We start from the raw sequence: 18,282 nt of genomic DNA, 5'->3' as shown, positions 1-18,282 counted from the left end.
GTTTTTAGTGAAATAGTTTCTCTAAGTTTGCCAAGTTTCACCAATTTTATTCTCTGCAGTTTTGTGGTAGGTCTATCGAAATATAGATAAATCTAGCATAATCAGTAAGATAGATAGAAAATAATTAGACCAAAGAGAAAATGTTACCATTTTATTAAAACAGGCTAACGGACTCCTCAAATTTGGTGAAACTCTAGTTAAATTTAGCGAAGCTCAATGTAAAAAGTTTCGCTAAGTTTCTCTAAATTTCAACACAGTTTGTCTAAAATAGGATTTTATCTGTCAGATAGAACAGATACATCATGATAATAGCACATGAGCTGCACCGTAGAGGGCTTCACTTTTCTATCAAAACGCATAAGAGTTGTCATCTCATTTTTCCACATTTTTTTGACTTATCGTCATCTTCGCTAATAGTGTTGCCTAAAGGACCAACACAGTTCTGCACTAGAGGGATAAATGCGAGATTATCGTTCTAGACAGACACATTTTTTTTCATTCTTCTAGTTCTTTTTACTGAGAATGCAATTTTTTTTTCTAGCCTACGACAAGTCCTACGACATTCACTATGATAAAAAAAACTGAGGCCCGAGTCTTTTTGAGTAAATAAAATAATTATTTATGAATTAACGAATCAGGCTGAACCGCTGTACCAAGCTGTTGGTATTTCTTATTATAAATCATCCGACAAAAGAACGCAAATTTTATGTAGAACTCACAGTTTGTGATAATAAGCTATTTTACTAGGTAGATACACAAGAAAAAAGTGCCTGAATCGAAATGAATACAGCTTCAATGGCGCCCGCCAAAAATCATTTTAATTAAATCAAAATTACCACGAGAAGAAAAAAAAAGTAAATAAACAGCTACCACACATTTTTCTCAATAAAAAATGTATTCAAATTATATACGAAAATATAATATTGTTATGATAGATTTCAACATGATGAGAATTTGTTCAATTATGGATATCAAAAAAAAACGTACGTAGCATATAGGCCTCTGGTGTAATTATACTTTTTTATGAATTTTAAATTTATTTCGTTTACACAGAGCCGCACCATAGGGTCTCAGGACCTTTAGCATGCGTTAGGAAAATAACTATTACCAACTTAAAAGCTTAAAACGTTTTCAATTGACGTAATAACCTTTCTTCCTAGTCGTCCTAGTTAGGACCCTTCTAAACAAACACTGTGAAAACAGACCCTCTGGAAAGGTGGAAGAATGACAGGTGTTTGGTATTAGCCCTAAGAAACGATAAATTTACCCGAACAACGGCCCTGTCTCAATACAAAAAAAAGCAACATTTGAGATAATTTGTAATTGTATACGATCGTCCAGTAATAAAATAATTCTAATCATAAACAGCAAATAATTATCAGAGGTCAATTCTAGCTGATCTTATTTCTCATAATTACAATTTCGATTTTATTCAGAATCTGGTTTTCTTAGTGAAAATTTATAGTGATGGAGGTTCATGCTTGAAGAGCGGTTATTGTTTGGATTTTACTCGCTGTAACATATTTGATTCGTTGGGAACAATATTTTTTTTTTAAATAAATTAGCTCGTTATATGAGTGTGTATAAGAGTACAAGCCCAACTTACATATGTATGTGCACTTCATACACATAATATATCCAACAACGTCTGGCGATCAATAAATTGAAACATCAATCGGGTTTTTTCATTTATGTTTATAAAAATGATTACACACATTAGCTAGTAGTGTAGGTAACATTCTACAACTTCACCGTGATGTGCACCTTTCAATATGATATTTAAAACGAAAGTTGCGTTGTAGGAGCCATCATTTTTATTATTACTGTGGCATTCTCTTTGAATTATCATTTTTACCTTCAGAAATTTAATGCACCTAACTAAAACATCCAAAAATTTTCATTTTTATTTTAATGAAATATTGATGGGCGCGAGTTTAATCTGATACTCCGATAATGTCGTCCGGTATTTTGCAATGACCGAATGCACTGTTCATCCTTTTTATGACGACAGTCTCCGAATTGACATTATCTGTAACAAAAATTTCTTATCTCCTGTTTTGTGCTTCGAAGAAGAAAATGGGCACAGAAAAAGATACTGTCTGTCATCGACACTAAAAACAAAAATAAACAATAATCTCTGACGATAAGATAATGTTAAGGTTTATGAAGTAGAAGACTTCATATTGTAATGACTTCATTAAAACTATGTTTATGCAACTCGAGATCATAATGTTCGAAAATTGCGAACTTTAGATCGCTCTGTTGCATAAAACGTTGTACGAATCTCGGTGCGAAGTACTTGATTAGGCTCACGATGTGTATTGTAACACACGGCCTGCGGCCTCGTGTCATAATTACACATATAGAGCCTAATAAAGTACTTCGCACTCGATGTCATAAATAACTATTACACCGGTTGATACAATGATTCTTCAGTGAGAGCAAATTTTTTCAAATTTAACCTTTAAGAGACGGCAACAACCTTTAATCACTAGTATATCGAATCTGTTACTTCTTCTGATTGTGAAGCACACAGATTCTATATAAGATCACATCAAATAGAGCTCATTGATTATTTCTGTCGATATGCGGTCGATAACAGATGACATCCCTTCTTACTCATTCCTATTGCGTTTAGTGAAACTTTTTTACTCACACTTTAAATCTTTAGCAATGAGTGCAGCGGTTCCATTAGGATAGATTATTTGGAGAGTTACGTCTTCATTAGAGCGCAAACACCGAATGTGGGTGTCATTCTTGCCAATATTTATTTCCAATGACGATCCCATATATTTAATGGCTTCAAAGTTTTCAATATTTTTGAATTAAAGGAGAAAAAAATCGCTCAAAAACATTCATTTTTGTTGTTGTACATTCATACCTGAAATAGACAGCTTATCGGTCATGAACGGCAAACGAGGGTTTCTTATCTCAAGCCGGTCAATAAACATTTTAATTCCCGCATAACCATTCAGTACAGTTTGTAAAAAGCCACCGGAACCAGTTATAAAATTTGTAGCACCCTTTTCACCTTGTATCACCTCATTCCACACCTGAAAATAATGTTAATTGTGTAAGTTTAAGTAAGTACACCGTCATTTTTATGGCAAAAATTTGTTTACAACGATATTCTAATTTATCGCTTCAGTAAACGGTTGTATACAAGATATCACTTGAATTTTTAAATAAAACGTTCAACCTGAATGGAACGAATAAAAAAGAACACCGAACGAAATGACATTTTTTTTGTACATTGAATGGTGGTCGTATGTAATTCTGATAACTTTTCCGAAAGAAAACATCTGCTTTTTCGATTTCATTTAATTCTATATGACTTATTGCGTGTATTTGCCATGTCATTGCCGGACCCGTTTGGCGAGTCACATTTTCGTAAATAAGTAGATCATTTCTCTTCACAGCATCGCTCATGTTGTACAGAAGTGGATAGCCAAGCAGAACTGTGTCTGCTTGTTTAATTATCGTTCCTTGTTGGTAGTCCTCGTACTGCGGATGGTAATTGTATGTCGAGTTGTAAAGTAGTTTGATACGTTTTGCTATTTCTTTCCAACTAAGGATGGTATTGATACTGGGGAAGCACAAGCACGAAGCAAAACTATGTGTACAATATTTTGTTAAAATTTCGTGCATTTTAAAATTGGTATATTGCTTTGCTACTTACTCGGCAAAGTATAATGCATATCCAGCAACAACATTCGTGTAAACATTATTCGAAACCAATTCATGATCTTCATCTGGTCCCATAACGTCTTAATTTAAATGAAAAAAGACTCAGTCACAGTCAGCCCATTAGCTGGTGATTCTATTTAACTATAATCAATTGACCATATTACCAACCTCTGATATCATAAAAGTGAGTTGATTTATTGTAAACAACACGACTTTTCCAAAAATTGGCTATTTCTATAGCTAATGGACATCCTTCACGACGTAGCCATTGCATATCGTTTGTGGCAGCGAAATGATTGCGAATAGCAAAGCTAATGTCAGCGGTCACGTGAATCTGATTTCTAGCAACCTCCGGGCAACAGGGCTGAGTGACTTCCAATCCAGTGAATGCCGATTCCCATGGGAATCTTTCGGTTAATTTTTTTTTGTTTTGTTTCAATTTCGTTTTGATATTGGTTTGTACGCAATTCAAGTGGAAAATTGTGTATGTTAATCGGTTAGAAGCAGTATACTTAAACAAGATAAATTCGCTGACTTTATTACTTTACAAGTTTATTGCATTTAAATGGAATCGATAATGTGCATATGATGAATGATTATGATTTTGATTGTGAGAACAATATACAAAAGAAAACGAAAATTCAAAGCAAAAACAATGCAGAAAATTGATGATACAATCAGGATTTTATTGCGTCATAATCAGTCATTTAGGTGATTTCTGCCTTTTAGAAAAATTATTTGAGCACTGATTGTTGGCAAAGAGATGAAAGCCATCTGTTATAGCCAACGATGAACCTGACTAAAATCCTTTTATAAAGCAAAATGTACAATAAAATAAGTGAAGTAAAAGATTTTTTTAAACCAAACACTAGACAAGTCTTTAAACAAAAGAAGTAACAGATTTAATAATTATATCACAGTATAGCATTGTGATAGGAACCGTGAAGGACTATTTTTGGTTAAGGGTAAAATTATGAGTGGGGAGGATTTTTGTAGTTATATATGAAAAGAATTAAAGAAGATGTAACTTACCTTGCACCATCGAATCCAGATATCACCGAATTTCTTTTAGCTGCTTCAAGTTTGCGGAAGCGATAGTTTAGCAAAGCTTTCGACCATGTCGGATTCATTAAAAGTATTGGTGGGTGCATCCATATTTCAGTGTCCCAAAAGTTATGTCCTTAGTTTAATAATCGAAAATGATTTTACCAATTTTCCATTCGTTCATTACATCTTACCTTCGTAGTCTTCAGAAATTTTACCACCCCGTCCGAGACCTGTTGGACTTAATCCATAGAATTCATTCGTAGGTATGTTTGTTTGATTGGATGGTAAGGAACTAACCAAATAAAATATACTGGCGTATATTGCACGTGACTGAGTAACGGATGTAGGAAATAATAAAAATTAAAGCAAAAAAAATAAGTGCGGATAAGATGTCCGGTGCAATCAAAGACCATCAGTTGAGCTAATTTTAAAAATATCAAGGTTTGCATTTTAATGGGTACTGGATCTTAATGAAATCCATCGACTTTTTAATTTGAAAAAAGCTGAAAGTAAACGAAACCTGTTTAAAGCTACTTTGTTTAGGCTTTAAATTGTGTATTAGAATGATTCGATTGAGACGATGAGGCAGAATTGGCAATGTTTAGAAAATTCATCCAAATTAATATCTGTCAACTGTTATTATCATGTACTTGATAAATTTAACCGGAAAATGTGTAAAAACGATGAAGAAACCATTAATGAAGTGCTAGATACATGAGGTGCTCATATTTCACAATTTATACTTGTAGATACACTCACTAAAATACGGTTTCCAGAAACTTTGATTTCGAAATCGTTCCAAAATTCATCCCATTCGGCTACATGTTTTTTGAACAGTTCTGAATTCGAAACGGTCAAAACTAGAAGTTTTATGAAAAAATTGTATTTAATTCAAATTCAAGCTGAAATCGTTATCACGGTAATTTAATCCATTAAAATTTACTTTATTATAAGGTAAAGTACATTATACATTTTTACAACACTCACCATCCGTCATTTCCTGCTTGGCTACACTCAAAACACCGTCAACGGTCATTACGAATTTGAAAGACATGACTTGCATGCCTTTTTTTAGTGTTAACTGTTCTGGAACACGATTCCATAAAACACAAACTTGCTGAAGATTTACTTGATATTCGGGATCTTCTACCTGTAAGTGTGTTATTCTCTTCATGGTTTCGGTGTATGAAAATTTAGTTAATTTAAATAGCATTGTACCTCATTTGTTAGTCCACAAGCTGCTGTTACACTTTGATTATTTACTTTGATTACATTTTTATGGTCGAATGTAATATCTTCACTTGAGTTTCCCGTATTACGATTTACATCGACGGTAATATCACCTGCAATTTCATTTTATTTTTTTATTAACATGATGTGATTAGAACAGAGTGTATGTAGAGTTATGGTATGGAAATTGAGTCTGAGTTGGATAGGTAAACTTAAGATTCATACTTTTTTCCTTTGTGTTTTTTTTCTGGTGAAATAATAAGTGCTCACTGTAATGGAACGTGAATCTTGATGAAAGTTTTGAGGCAGAACAACATACCGAGGAAAAAAATCTATTTTTTTTTTCGAAAATGTTTTTATATTTCGGTTTTTTGAAATGAAATTCCTAAATTCCACATCGAATAAGTACGTGACCAATTAAAATTAAATCAGAAAAAAATATTTCACATTCACATAGCTTGAAAAACGTAAAGTGCGTGTTTCTTGTAATATTCGTCTTTATTTTAAAGCCATTGTAAATAATATAATATAGATCTATCGGTTAGATTTGTCAGAGCTTTTTGTTTGGCTACAATAAACTTAATATATTGGATGGTCTAGAAGATCAAGTCTTTGTTTAATTTCTTTTTATTAATTAAGTAATAAAAACCATTCTGTTACACCAGGCTGCCCAAACTAACGCTTGCATCTCGATGTGTTAACCGTTCACAAACGACAAGTATATCACCTGTAATATTATAGAATCTATTACTTCTTTCGGTATAAGTATTTTGCACAGACTAATGCAACATCTTTTACTTCCTTTGTTTCAACATAGCTTTTCCCACATAAAACTGCGTTAGGCAGTTCCTTGTCTGTTATAATCGTTGCAGTCGATAACAGATGTCATGGTCGCATGTACAATAAGAATTCGAACGTTTTTTGTTGCATGATAATGAATTTTTTTAAATCAATATAATTCATTCAGCACTCCTCGAAATAGTTGAACAAGTGTCACATATCTACGAAAGTATCAACTCAAATAGGGGTACGAACAAAGAAAACGGAGGCCATGAAAATCGGTTCACTTGATCATAGCCTATATGCTTCATATATGAAGATGAAGTGATGTTGAAAGTTTAATGAGGATTGAGAGGGTATACAGCCTGTAAATATTTTTCATATGCAGAATGAGCACCAGCTGAATATCACCAGCTGGATCTGCTAACACACACTTATTGTATGATAAACAATCAAAACACATTCTTAACAATGTGTTTACTTCATTCAGGTGATATTCAGCTGGTGCTCATTCTGCATATGAGAAACTTTTAGCAATTGTATATAATCAACTTATACTAAAAACTACTAAAATCTACTTTTGGTCATACGTTTCATATCGGCATATGTAAATGTTTCGTACTGGATAACGTATCACACCATGTATACGTATGTCATGATACACAGGTAATACTAGTCAGATAAACTTATTTCTCCGAATTTCTCCGAATTCTTTCAACTAGGTCTCAGGCCTAGGCACAAATAACCCAAGAAAAACCAGAGTTCAGCAATGGGTTGTGATTTCCGCCATTTTAAGAAGAAGAAGAATTGCGATCAAGGTATATGACGCTCGTAAATAAGACATGTATTCTGGTTGTTTATGTTTTGACTCGGTAGTAGAGTTTGTATTTTTTAAGTAAAATTACAAAATTATTCCCGTTTGAGTAGAAATTACGTGTGAAATTACAAAAAAATTACAAAGTTGGCGCTGGAGTCGATTTTTGCGGCTAAATCTGTAACTTCCATCACAACCCATTAAAACAACACTTTTTAATTAACCCTACATTAACTGTACCGATAATTCACAGTTGCTGTTCGCTCAAATGATAAATTAACCAATTTAATTAATTTTATCTAATTAATTATTGAGACTGACGTCTTTTGTTCGATCTAGCGAATAGAATAACTTTAATAGACAGTGGAAAATAACAAACAAATAATGAAGCGATCTAAAACACAAGTGGTAGATGTAGTGCTCGAAGGAACCGTACATCTCCATTCCGAATATTATTATAATATCAAAAGCGAAAAACCGCCGCATCATCAGACAAACATCTTTGATTTTAATGAGGCGATATAAATATGCGATTTGATTACCTTCGTAATTAAGTCGATAAATGTACACTTGATTTATAATGGCTCTATTGTAAAATCGATGAGCATAGATGCGATGCACGATACTGTAATCCGGACCGATCATGTCAATTTGAAATGTTCCAGATTTTGCATTAAAAGTAAATGTTTTATTTGTGATTGATGGGCTGGCGATGTTAATGTTCATTTCGTTTGGTATTCTAGCACGATGGCTTTTTTTTAGAGAAAATATTATATGAAGGAAGCGATGTTGAGCTGTTCAGCTGTTTAAAAATACTTACCTTAAGCCTTTGAGACCATTGTACAAACCATTCATATAAACTGAATCACTAAGTACTGTGAATCCAATGTGTCCGTTCGATATGGTCGGTAGCAGATTATTGTCTTCAGGTAGGCTTTTATGAACCAATAAAACGAAATCAGCGAAATGATTGTACGACAATGAATTACGTTTTCTCATCGATTGGCTTAATTTACCTTTCTGTAATAAACACATAATCTTCATGATTGTTTCCATTTACGTGTAAACTATCATCGGTTCGGAATCCACTGTTAACTCTTGCGTAAATTGCAAGTAAAATTATAATGATTTTTAAATTAAATTTATTCTTAACAGCAAATCTCATTTCGTAAAACTTTATGATTGCTTTTACTGCACTTTAATTATTTTTTATTTATTTTTTTATTTGAACAAGCACATTCTTTTTTATTATATTTATAATTTCTGTACTTTGTTGGCTGTATGCGGTTAATCGAATTCTTTTGAATTGATTTCGTTAATTTCTGTGCTGGAACTGCTGACTGATCCAAACACTTTGTACGGGGATTTGTATAAATGTGCTGTGCTCGATACATTTACTCATAATTTTCTGATATATTCTCAATTTAGGTTATAATTAGAAATCGTTGCGGTGGTCTATTTATTTTGAAATAAAAATATTGACTCGTCTTTGTAAGAGCAACACAAACAGAAATAAAAATGCTTAATTGCGCTGCTGATGTTATATTGTTGGAAATTCATTCAGTCATTGAATTCTAATTTAACTTAAAAAGAAAAACAATAAATTCTTATGCCAATTATTGAATGTACGGTCGTTCATCTGGTGTACAACTTCATTTGAGATGTAACTCAAGTTTGCAATTGTTAACTTAGCTGTTCACATATTTATCATATTTTGTGCTAGTACAAGCACATTACACAGAGGGATTCTTTTGAAAATCCACCTATCAAATTCGGACCCATTTCGTCTGGGATGGATGTATCCGAAGGTCCCAATTTTTTGGCCGCTATAAATGATCGATCCGGGTGAGAGTGGGCTCGTTGAAAAGCTAAGTTCAAGTACTTTCGGGTCATGCCTAGTTTGATTAGATTCATTGATCACCCGGGACCATCATTTATAGCGTCCAAAAAATTAGGTTAAAAAACACCCTTTTTCGACCTTCGAACACCTACCACCAGCAACCAGGTGTGGCTAGACACTGTTTGAGGCCTGTTTTGAGGTCTACAGGCAAAGACCTTTCAAACCATGTATCCCAGACGAAATGGGTCCGATTTTGATAGATGGATTTTCAAAAGAATCCCTCTCAGCTTTCATACGTACTTTTTTCACACTCGTGACTATACTATGCTTATTACAGTCGAGTTGTCAAAATTCACAGCACCTTTGTGATAAAGTATCCTAAAGTAACCCAGAACTCAATATCGTAGGGGCTACCTGCTTTCCACCACTCGATTAAGTCTGGAAGTTCAAAACTTAACCGTTCGGAGAAGACAGATTTGGAGGGTTGTAAAGAAAACAAAGCTGATTAAATCGGTTCAAGTTAATTGAAGTTGACTTTACAGCTTTCATTCGGCTTACCAGGGTGTTGAGGAATTTCGCGCTGTGTCATTTACTGGGTTATTGTAACATGACAAACTAAAGTCAGGTAAAGTGACATTTTCATTATACAAAATGTGTCATTTTGTCAATTATTGTGAATAACGCGGCGCGAAATTCCTAGCAGCTTCGGTAATGAAAGGGTCCCAAAGAGTAGAATCAAAAGCAGGTCAATCAAAAACTAGTATGTAATGGTCTAACCCCAAACCCTTTGTGGTTTTTCAAGGCAGATTATTTTATTTAATTAATAATTAACCAATAGTATGGTTTAGTATCTTGCCTTGAGTTTTAATATTATATGAAGGTCTTTCGACTATATTGTAAGATTGACTATAGTAACTACAGTAATCAGCACTGTTCTGGAGGCCTGACTAAAATCCGTCGAGTGGATTCTGGTGACATTGACTTTGTTGCAGCGACATCTTTCATGGAAATAATGAATCGTAATCTGTCGATAGAGTTGACATATAATTGACAAATAGAATTGATTCCGTAATCCCTCTCCAGATAAGAGATGAGTTTAAAAATTTAGACGTGGAACACTCAATTCCTAATCATAACTACCATAAAATAGAAACTATTTCGAGCGATATGCTATGGTGGCACAATGTGTGCTTACTCGAAAGAAAAGTCCAAAATCAGTCATTTGAAACTTTTTGATGTACATCAACCATAAAAATATACGTGCATAATTACTCAACAATTACACCTCGCAGCTACCTGATTTTCATTTCTTTTATATTTTTTTATAATTTGCTTGAATTAATTTTAAATGTTTTCGAATAGAAAAAAAACCCATTCAACGGATTTTATAAACGCACGTCTTCGTAATTTCTATTTTTATGCTATTAGATTCAGGTTGTCGACGTCGTCGTATTAAAGTTAAGAAAAACAATAGCGGCGGTAATTATAAAAAAAGAAGAATAAAAACGATGATCGAACGTCATCGAAGCAAAATGCGTGTCTTTTCAATGGTTAAAATGAATGAATAGTTTATACATTAAGTTTTATGAGACTGTGCATTGTCTATGCCTATGTATATCTATCGCAATTGTATAGCGTACAGAAAAAACGGACATTCAACACAAATAAACTCTATTTCGAAAATAGTTTCCATTTTTTATCATGAAAAAAATTCTTTTAACTGAAAATATGTAAAGTAAACCTCACTTTTTCAATCAAGTCAAGTTCCCCTTTATTCCAGACAGGTTCATTTATGTGTTTTTCATAATATATTAAAATGTAACGTATAGACGCGCAGATAACCGGAGATGTGCTCGGGTGATCACTTGAATTTCATTCTGTGAATAATTTATGTCTGAATTTAATATATAAAATGTAATGCAAGACAGAATAAATTGTAAGAAAATAATACATTTTTTAATTTCTTCTCATTATTATTATAAAGAATGGTTAATTAACATTTTCTTCGTATATCCATTTTTTTTTAAATAAGTATGCTCTGCTCATACATGTGTAATACTTAATTCTTACTGAACAACTATAGATATAACCTGTACGTCGAAAGGAATTCCGACAACAATTGTTGTAAAGTCCGGATGTAGTCAATGTGACCGAAAACATCTCCCCTTAATGAAGTTCATTTTCACTTAAACGGTTTGACTGAAAAATCGTTGATTTAAAAGAAGAATTTATTTTGTAATCAGATAAGATCGGTCTGTACGACACTTCCACATCTACGTATAAACAAAAAAAATTAAGATTGCAAAACAGAGGCGAGGCCCATGGTCGAAAGTCGAAATTTTAGGAGGCAAAGACGAAGAAATCATTTTTTGATTTACCATTTCATTAACCTGTTACAGACGGCTGTCATCTGTTATCGACAACGACAGTAATAATAAACGACAAGCTCTGACTAAAGAGGTCTTTTATCGCAAAAAGCATGTTCTAAACAATTGAAGTAAAAGATTTCTGAATTCAATCTAGGGAAATCTTCGATCAAATGAAGTAACTAGCCTTGAGAGAAATACAACTGATCATAATGCGATTTTTCAACGGTCTTTTACACTCTCGCACTGTACAGCGTAAAGAGCTTTCCAATTTTCAATTATACATAAAGTCTTAAATCTTGTTTTTAAAGTTATTATTGGGTTATACCAACACCCTTTAAGCAAAAGTGATCATAGAAATGGTTTTGAAATTTGAAATGGTTTTTTTACTGTGTTTTACAGTTGTGTGGCACTAGTTATTAATTATTAATAAGCATATTATGGAAAATTAAGCTTTAACCATCGTAAAGTGTGAAACAATACTTTTAAGTTCCAAGATTGGTCTACGGAATTGTAATCTTTTTCAACCCTTTTAGTTACTTTCCAGAACGGGTCAGACTTGCTGAAAGGAACTTTTGATTGTTAATTGTGAAGACAAATGCTTAAATGATGAGGGAGTAAAATTCCATGACCAATCTTACCTTGAACTTGAATCTTTCTCCAAAAAACCACAATTGCTAACTGTTTGTTTGAATTAGTGTGTGAAGCGAATACAATTCATCTCATTTCTATTATTCTATCTCCAATTTTGAGATAAAAAGAACCAAAATTTAAATTTCAGCTCTTTGACTTTAATAGTAATAGTAATCACAAAAGCATTTAGGTTTTTACAAACACGTTAATGTAAGTCAATTATAATGGCCGAGCTTCAATTAAAGTTAGATTTAAAACAAAAAGCAGGGCACGCATAAACAAGAAAAAAAATGAACAATAGAGGTAACGTGATTGTTTTAAAGAACAGACAAAATTTAAAATTATTTTTAAATAGGCAACTTCAGAAGCAAAACGGTGATATCCCATGCTTCGCATTTATAGTTTTGTTAAATTGTATTTGAGTGTTTGAAATGCTAGAAACGACAAGAACAAATGCCTAAAAATGGGATGCAAAAGATATGTAAATTGTAACAGATTCTCAACGAATGATCGTTAGGCTTAGTTTATACGTCTGTATTCTTAGGTAAGATTTTTCGCCTAGTCGGTTGGCCTGTAGAAGCGCCACATTTTTTTATAGTACTTCATTCTCACTGTACTATTTTTAGCCCCGTACGAAGTACTGGGGGCTTATAAGATTAATATGCCGTTTGTAACACGTCGAATTGGAAGCAGACAGAAAGGGCAAAGCATTTGGTTATGTTCATAGATAACGAATCCGCAATAAAAAAAATGTCCGTCCGTCCGTCCGTCCGTCCGTCCGTGACCCCTCTAGCTAGAGTAAATCACAACCTTTTTTCAAAATTCTTTTTTTCCCCGATTGGTATCGACAAAAGTAAGGTCAAGTTCGAAAATGGGCATGGTAGGGTCGGCCCTTCCAGAGCTAGGGCCCTATAGGTGTTTTTCAGTCTTTCGACGATATCTACCGAAATACGCACGCAATAGCTGCTTGTGATATATCAAATGAAAGGTATTGACGAGTAGAACAAAGTTGCTGAACATTGTTTTTGGGTAAGATGCAACGTGGGCTTGTTGGGAGGGCTCAAAGGTCGTTACTCGGCCCTAAGTGTTTTTTGCACATAAATCGAGTAAATCTCATCCGATTTTGCTAGTTTTAGTTTTTTTATGGAAGGTAATTGAATACCGAAAAGAACGTGACGAAAAAAGTTTCAAATTAGGGCCCTTGGACTAAGGCCGCTACTCGGCCCTAAGTGTTTTTTGCACATAAATCGAGTAAATCTCATCCGATTTTGCTAGTTTTTGTTTCATTTGAGAGATAATTGAATGCCGAATAGAATGATGGCGAAAAAAGTTTCAAATTTGGGCCCTTGGACTAAGGCCGCTACTCGGCCCTAAGTGTTTTTTGCACATAAATCGAGTAAATCTCATCCGATTTTGCTAGATTTTGATTTTTATGGAGTCTATGGAGTACCGAAAAGAACGTGGCGAAAAAAGTTTCAAATTTGGGCCCTTGGACTAAGGCCGCTACTCGCCCTAAGTGTTTTTTGCACATAAATCGAGTAAATCTCATCCGATTTTGCTAGTTTTTGTTTCATTTGAGAGATAATTGAATGACGAATAGAATAATGGCAAAAAAAGTTTCAAATTTGGGCCCTTACACTAAGGCCGCTACTCGGCCCTAAGTGCTTTTTGCACATAAATCGAGTAAATCTCAACCGATTTTGCTTGTTTTTGTTTCATTTGAGAGGTAATTGAATACCCAATGGAAAGTTGGCAAAAAATTTTGGGTTTCTAAAATAATGTCGTAAATTGTTGGTTTTATTTGAAAGGTACTTCGTACGGGCTTTCGTAATTGCGCTATGCGCAATTTTAAAAATGAACAGTTTCAGTAAATTTGACAATGCGCAACTTGACTTGCATTTTGGTAACATACGCATTAGAGGGTTGTAGACGTATTAGGGTTCTGGGCTTATTAGGGCTACGGACGTATAATGGTTGTACGGGGCTAAGTCGCAGCAAACGCTGCGACTGTTCTGATGCCTTGTTTTTGTGTAACAACTTCACATTGATTCATTCCCATGAAATGTCACTGCAGTGAAGTTTGTTCATGAAAAAATAATTCAGTGACAGCAGAATTTTGATGAAGAAAAGTACTAAATTGTAATAGATTTTACCCTTAGTTTCTAAGCTCCATTCTCCTATAGAGGTACCGCTCAACTTTTAGATTTTAGTTTAGTTAAGGAAGTACAGTAAAGGAATACTGTTACGAATTTTCCCTTGTAAGGCGATCACTTTGGTCTCACGTATAGTCCCATATATATGGAAGTGTGAGCAGAAACTATAGAGGTAATAGATTGTAAAGCCACTCTCTTTAAAATAAGTGCTGTGATAATGGTACGCCCTATGTTTTTTTGTAATTCTAGATCAAAAGTAGTACCAGATTCGAAATGGAGCTGTGTTGTAGACTATGAAAGGCCACCACATCTTTAAAGTTTCTTATGTTCAAGTGTGACTGCGCTATGCTTTTCTCTGTGAGTAAATTACCGGTCGCTTTTTTACATTGAATGGTATAAATGGTAAATTACACGAATTCAGTTTAGAACTTTAGACATTTTTGATTTTTTTCTACGTTCTCCGGTTTGAACAAAACAAAAAACTAAATTACGTAATAATGGAATTTAAAATAAAATCTTTTTATAAAACATGCAATAACATTTACCTAACAACAAATAATGTTAGGGTATATCTCGCTTCACTTACATAATATCAGGCATAAAAAAATGTATCTGTACAACAACTGTGGCTTGGCTTTTTACAAAAGGCCATCTGTTGCAAGAAAACACACCATTTATTATTCTTTCATTTTAAAACACTTGTTCATGTTCTATTCTTTACGCTTATTTCATTTAATGAACAATTTTATCTCCAATATAATTACAACATGAACATGAAAATTATTAAACATTTTATACAAAGAAGTGGTAAGCATTAGCAATTATTCCTGGACTTTGTAATGTTTAATTCGAAAAGTTGTTTTCCGTTGGTTTCAGAAAACAAATTTGGATCTATTTCATGACCGAAACAAAACTGGTTCTGTTACAAATTTCTTTCGGTTCAACAGCACCGGGGACCATATACACCAGTTAAAACCATTTTTGTCCTGCCTACCCTAAATTATTGAAACATATTGAATATTCGATGGTAAATATTTTGTAAGTAAATTTATTTATTATACTTACGGCTGTTACGACAAAAATACACGATAAAAATGAATAGCAGATGAAGTAACAAATTTAATGATCATACCGCGCTGTACTTCACACAATAACAAAACAATTTTTCCAAATATTCCTACTTTTTTGCAAGGGCCTTGGAAATTTCATTAACCTACGAAACACAGTATCACTTTTCTGAGTATTTGTAGTTACAACGAAAAATAACTCAAGCATTATTACGATTAATTGTTGTATGTGAAGAGGCCACTTTATTTTGTCACCTGACGCATAATAAATTAACACTATTCTCATGCGGTGTTCGCTCATCGAGTTAATTAAAAACAAAATTGTATTGAGCATACACCGGGTTATTATCTGAAAGTTATTGATGAATGCGTCTCAAAAAGAAGGAGGTGGTTCTATTACTTCATTTAATCTTACACGTTTCAAGTGATGGGTCGAGCAAAATCTCTTATAAACTGAAATCGCAATTTCCTTAACGTAGAAAATCTCTCTAATTGAACAATCTTTTTAGTTTTTTGCGTGTAATTTGTGATGATAGCCATGGCCTTGGGGCCAAAATCGAGGTCAATTTTGGAAATTTTCTGCATGAATTTTTTTTGAGTACTTGGTTTGGACGATGTTTTTAAGCTATTTCTCCTTGTAGCCCTCACTTAGTTTGGTATACAACTCGCGAAAATCTAAGAGTAATTATACCTAGAGAGGAAATTTCGAACAAAATTACGTAAAATACGTGGTCCCAACATGAAATACGAAATGTTTATTGGTATGTGTGTTTACCCTCTTAATTAAGAGGGCAAATTGAACTATCAAAAGCGAAATAGCGTCAGCGTATACATGTATTGGTGTAAAATTATACGAAATGTGTATCTCATACAAACTGATGTTGGGACCACATTTCGTCGTACAAATTTCCTCTCTAGTTATAATTACTCTAAGGCGAAAATAGCTTAAACACATCGTCTAAACCAAGTACACAAATAACTATTACATCACAAAGACAAAATTCGAAAGTACTTTTCCGTGAAAGGTTACTTTCGCCCCTCGAAATGACAGTTTAGCAAGCATACAAAATATACGACTTGTAGAGATTTCATGGTATACTCATAGGAAACGTCGGTTGGCCTATAGAGGCGCCACAATTTTTTCAGTACTTCTTTCTTTGCACAGTATTTTCAGGTGAAATAACTTCACTCTGGTAAATTTCCATGAAACGTCATTGCAGTGAAGTTAGTTCACAAAAAAATAGATCTCTGACATTAATAATTTTATGACGAGATGTAATAGAAATTTACAAAAATCTATTACATTTGAGCTTTAGTTTCCAAACATCATTTCCCTATTTTTATATGCCGTGCCAAGAAATAAACTTAGCGCGGTAAATTCAAAACAAGTTCCCTTACTCGGTGGAATGTGTCTATACTCATCTCCAAAAACAACTTGCTGATTGTGTTTTTGTATTAGTTGGCGCTTAAAAATTCAGTTGTATTCATAAATCAGGGAAAAGACCGATTATTTTTGATTATTCATAATATTAATAAATGTTTAATAAAAAATCAACAACATTATTTTGATGAGAACGCACACGCTAAAAATAGCCCAGTATTGGAGACGCAGCAATACAAGTAATAATACAAAAAGCAAACGAAACATACAAACCAAATACGAGAGTATGGTGACTAAGGTGGGTCGTATTTTACCTTTAATTTCTTTACACCTGACTCGTGGTTAGAGAAAGCATTGAAGAGACTTATATTTTTTAAATACGTGTTTCCCATGGCACAAGACTCATTTTTGTGATAGTAGAGTGAGACTGAACATAGGATAAAGTGGGCGAGACACAGGTTCTCAACACCTTGGCTTCTAGTGAGCTGAACATAGCGCTGAATGATTTCTCTGTCATGTGTGAAGTGAAACCATTGCTGTTTACTAGGATTAATAAACTTTAAAATGATATTACCTTCTTGGAGATCGACCAAATATTTGAACTTTATCTGCGGATGAAATCTACAAATCATGACAATTAAAGTCATCTTGGATATTGCGTTGTATCGCCTGGATTCGACAAAATTAAAACTCCAAAAGTTGATGTGACCAAATTTGAGCCTAGCTTTCGACTGTGTGACCAGTCATCTTCAAGGCTGAAAAATTTTATTTGGCACTTAATCACTTAGAGCTATGAACAATTATAATTTATTTTCGTAAACTTACGCTTACTACTAGGTTGTAAACAAACTTAATCAATTTCTTGGTTTTTTCCTTAGCACTTGCTTACAGTCTCGTTTGTTTTTGTTTGTCACTTGACAATTTCACACCTGTCACTCAAACATCTGTTGCAGATTCATTTCATCATTCCGTCTTCGAGGGGGGTTCACATGGCGGCGTTTTCCACTATTCACGATCAAAAACAAACAAACGAGACTGTAAGCAAGTGCTAAGGAAAAAACCAAGAAATTGATTAAGTTTGTTTACAACCTAGTAGTAAGCGTAAGTTTACGAAAATAAATTATAATTGTTCATAGCTCTAAGTGATTAAGTGCCAAATAAAATTTTTCAGCCTTGAAGATGACTGGTCACACAGTCGAAAGCTAGGCTCAAATTTGGTCACATCAACTTTTGGAGTTTTAATTTTGTCGAATCCAGGCGATACAACGCAATATCCAATTTCGT

The 18,282-nt window shown here is 33.7% G+C and overlaps 1 protein-coding gene and 1 long non-coding RNA gene across 2 annotated transcripts; one reads left to right on the top strand and one right to left on the bottom strand.

Annotated features, from left to right (window-relative positions):
* Window positions 1-1,677: 1,677 nt before the first annotated feature.
* LOC119076367 (protein-glucosylgalactosylhydroxylysine glucosidase-like) lies at window positions 1,678-8,921 on the bottom strand. Its single transcript, XM_037183073.1, has 14 exons — window positions 8,575-8,921; window positions 8,379-8,492; window positions 8,101-8,309; window positions 5,953-6,077; window positions 5,722-5,884; window positions 5,494-5,594; window positions 4,926-5,064; window positions 4,720-4,867; window positions 3,856-4,094; window positions 3,680-3,767; window positions 3,253-3,613; window positions 2,882-3,053; window positions 2,657-2,800; window positions 1,678-2,029 (listed from the first exon to the last, which is right to left on the bottom strand). Exons 1-14 carry the CDS (start codon window positions 8,721-8,723, stop codon window positions 1,935-1,937), a joined length of 2,247 nt encoding a protein of 748 aa, XP_037038968.1. The 5' UTR covers window positions 8,724-8,921; the 3' UTR covers window positions 1,678-1,934.
* A 9,126-nt stretch (window positions 8,922-18,047) lies between these two features.
* On the top strand, window positions 18,048-18,282 carry LOC119076393. Its single transcript, XR_005087610.1, has 2 exons — window positions 18,048-18,099; window positions 18,170-18,282. It is a non-coding gene; the product is annotated as an uncharacterized LOC119076393 (long non-coding RNA).

This window comes from Bradysia coprophila, unplaced genomic scaffold, assembly GCF_014529535.1.
Source record: "Bradysia coprophila strain Holo2 unplaced genomic scaffold, BU_Bcop_v1 contig_232, whole genome shotgun sequence".
NCBI classification, from domain to species: Eukaryota; Metazoa; Arthropoda; class Insecta; order Diptera; family Sciaridae; genus Bradysia; species Bradysia coprophila.
The sequence above is the reverse complement of the archived record's forward strand: the minus strand, read 5'-3'. Positions and strand labels throughout refer to the sequence as shown.

Coding starts and splice junctions, on each gene's coding strand:
- LOC119076367 (XM_037183073.1), bottom strand. CDS start 8,723: ATGAGATTTGCTGTTAAGAATAAATTTAATTTAAAAATCATTATAATT. Junction 3,614..3,679: donor TATGCATTATACTTTGCCGA/GTAAGTAGCAAA, acceptor TTGTACACATAG/TTTTGCTTCGTGCTTGTGCT. Junction 2,801..2,881: donor CGATAAGCTGTCTATTTCAG/GTATGAATGTAC, acceptor AAAACTTTGAAG/CCATTAAATATATGGGATCG.